This window comes from Octodon degus, unplaced genomic scaffold, assembly GCF_000260255.1.
Source record: "Octodon degus isolate 3935 unplaced genomic scaffold, OctDeg1.0 scaffold00304, whole genome shotgun sequence".
NCBI lineage: Eukaryota > Metazoa > Chordata > Mammalia > Rodentia > Octodontidae > Octodon > Octodon degus.
In genome coordinates, this window is record NW_004524880.1 from 997,925 (window position 1) to 1,001,358 (window position 3,434).

The 3,434-nt window shown below is 56.6% G+C and overlaps 1 protein-coding gene across 1 annotated transcript in view; it reads right to left on the reverse strand.

The window, feature by feature from the left end:
- Positions 1-3,434, reverse strand: part of Unc13a (unc-13 homolog A) — a 44,577-nt gene that overhangs the window by 13,482 nt on the left and 27,661 nt on the right. Inside the window, exons 31-34 of the mRNA XM_023707646.1 lie at positions 2,408-2,491; positions 1,519-1,596; positions 1,153-1,241; positions 618-770 (exon numbers count right to left, since the gene is read on the reverse strand). Of these exons, the coding sequence (XP_023563414.1) occupies positions 618-770; positions 1,153-1,241; positions 1,519-1,596; positions 2,408-2,491 (404 nt within the window). The remainder of the gene's footprint in view (positions 1-617; positions 771-1,152; positions 1,242-1,518; positions 1,597-2,407; positions 2,492-3,434) is intronic.

Sequence of the window (3,434 nt, forward strand, 5' to 3'; positions counted from 1 at the left end):
CATCCCATCCATCCACTCATCCCATCTGTCATCCCATCCATCCACTCATCCACCCATCTGTCATCCCGTCCATCCACTCATCCCATCTGTCATCCTATCCATTCACTCATCCACCCATCTGTCATCCTGTCCATCCACTCATCCCATCTGTCATCCTGTCCATCTCATCCCATCTGTCATCCCGTCCATCCACTCATCCACCCATCTGTCATCCCATCCATCCACTCATCCCATCTGTCATCCCGTCCATCCACTCATCCCATCTTTCCACCATCCATCCATCCATCCATCCATCCATCCATCCATCCATCCATTCATCCATCCGCTCATTCACCCCATCTGTCAGTCTGTCCATCTAGCCACTCATCTATCCACCATCTGCATGTCTAAGCATTTCACTTTTAATCAGTTCTTCACCTTGCCTGCTCTCCCCGGGCTACTCGCTGTCGAGCGCCATCCATCCATCTAAGCATGTTTTTCTCCCAATCCTCCCAGGTGTCCGCTCCTTGGTCTTTCCATCCTCTCTTGCTCCACCACACAGTGCTGAGCCCCACCCAAGGCCCTAGGGCTTGGTGGTCCTTCTCGACACCCCACCCCCTGGCCCCAGCCCAGCTCACTTGCTGTCCAGCAGATCCATGATGGGCTGGAGCACGTTGTCGGCATCCTGGGCCACACTGCTGCAGGCACTGGCAGGCACATTGCCCGTGCCCTTCACCTGGCTGAGGATGTCGCCCATCTGCTTGACACATTCTTCGATGTGTGGTTGGAAGCTGGGGCACAGAGGAGAGAAGCTGGACCAGAGTGCCTGAGCTCATCTCCTCAGTGCCAGGGAGCCAGGTCACAGAGCTGGGCCCAGTGGAGAGCAAGGACAGCGGACCTGACACCGGGTTGAGGTATTTATGTGCCCATTTCCCCCTTGGGTCATGCTCTGATCATTGACCCTACTTCACAGATAAACAGAAAAAAGGCTCAGAGAGGGTGATGGTGCCCCCAAAGCCACAAAGCTGGTAAGCAGTGTAGCAGAATTTGAACTCAGCTCTGCCTAACTCTGAGTCTAGTCTTTCCATATGTAACTATGTCTCTGATGCCCAGGCTTGGAGGCCCAGGGCTGCTCTCTCCGCAGTACCCAGTAACCACCCTTGGCTGCCCCACCTGGTCGCAAACACCCGGCTGAGCTCGTCAAGTACGTTGTTGAGTTTTACTTGAAGCTCCTTCAGGATGTCGCTAGCCTCGGCATCGAGCTGAGGGGAAGAGACATTAGCCCAGGTTAATCCAGCACCCACAAGTCCTGTGCAAGTCCTTATTTGAACTCGGGAAAGGGTATCAAGGGGATGCGGGGAAAACTGAGGCACAGATGGCAAAGCTGCCAAATAGTCTTGCTACTGTCTATGGAGCTCAGGCAGGCCTTAAATGTGTGCCCCCCACCTCAGCTTCTCAAACGCGGGGTTGTGGGTGTGCCCACTGCACACTGTGAGACCCCCCAGCTGTGTGTGTGTGGGCCCTGGCTGCCCGCCTCACCTCCTTCCCACCCATGGCTTCGAACATCTTCTCCAGCTGCACCCGGAGCTGCTGGGTGTTGTTCATGAGGATGCAGGGCTGGGGGCGACAGGAGAAGTGAGGCTCGGACCCTGTCCAGGGCCCCCATCCCACCTCACCCAGGGCCTTGGATGGAGTCTGGGAGGAGTCTGGATGCAAGGGTCCCTCAGAGCCCCCTGGAGATGCACAGGAATGCCTGGGATGCAGGGAGGGGCTCTCCAGGGCCAGGGAAGGAACAACTTGGGTCATCCTCCCAGGACCCCATTGGGCCGGGTGGTTCAGAGTGGGGCTGTGGTCCTGGGATCAGTGAGGAACTTCTCTGTCCCCACTAACTCTCTTGCTTGGGCCCAAAGCTCTGCATGCAGACAACATCCCGAGGGCTCCCAGGTGGCAGCAATGACATGTGGAGGTGTGTGCCCTTGCTCCACTGTGTGTGCATACATACACACACACACATACACACAGGACCCTCTCATGAACTGCCAGACACATGGACACATGCCACGCCCAGTCATACAATCACATGACAGCCACTCAACACAGCCAGACAACATCTGGACACAGACACACAGACACAAACTCACACACCTTCAAGAACTGCACACAATCAGACCTGCACACACGTGCACAGACTCCTACACTCAAGTGCGCCAATTCACAGGGAGGCCACAAAGTCAGACATGTGTGCTCCGATCTCACTCACACGGACACACACGCTGCCAGTCAGACAAAGGCATCTGATCCGTGCAGGTGGCTCACACATGGATGGACACACACAGACCCAAACGTCAGAGCCCTGGGAAGCCTGGAGCCCTAAGGATGGAGGCTAGGCAGGGTGGGGTGAGGACAGGAAAGGGGCGCCGCAGGTCACCACTTTCTCCTTCTCCTTGGAGCAGTAGGAGGCAAAGTCCTTCGAGATGATGTCTGCATACTGGAGGAGCACATTGCTGATGGTCTGAGGAGGAAACCCAGGCAGTGACAGACGGCAGAGACCTGGCCACCAGGTCCCCACAAAGACCCACCAGGGAGACCATGGGTGGCTGTGAGCCCCATGGCGCCTAGGTGGACACTGGAATGAGTGACCTCTCCACCCAGGATGACCATCCAAACACAGGGGAGACCGCACCAGATGGAGACCCCTGTGTCTTGCAGGCCCAGCTCTCTGCTGAAGCAGCTCACCATCCTGTTCACCCAGTCCCAGGTATAAGCGTGGCTGGATCCCAAACAATGCCAGAGATGCCCTGAAATCCCCAATGCTGACCCAAGCCCGTGACAATCCAGTTCAACTCCAACTCTAACCCAGGGGTGCCACCTTAGAGCCAACACTAGTTCTGCACTAGCCAGTCCCTCATGCCAACAGCAACGCCAACTCAAAACCCAGCCCCAGCTGCCCCCACATGTAGCCCTGACCAGTCTCTGGTCAATGCCAATCTCACTTGAAGCAAATGTCATTGCCAACCACACTGGTGACCTCAGCCCCAACCCGACCCCCGGACCCTCCTCACCTCTAGCGCTACCACCCAGCTCAGCTACATCACCCACCTTCTTCACTAACTTCCACTCATGCCAACCTTGACCTCAATTTCAGCCTCAACCCCAAACCCATCTAACATCAACTCAAGCCAAACATCAACTGCCAACCTCTACCCCCTACTTCAGCGGTGATATTAACCCCAACCTCAGCCTAAACCCACATTCCAACTAACCCTGGACCCAACCTTGGCTCCCATTTCACTGATCTCACCCACCCCACCCTGATGCTGTCTCATCCCCAAGCCTGATTTCATCCCCACACCACCCCGTGACCTCTGTCCCGCCCCGCCCACACCCCCTCACCTTGGCAGCCCCCACCTTGGCAGCCCCACCCACACCCCCCACCTTGGCAGCCCCCCACCTTG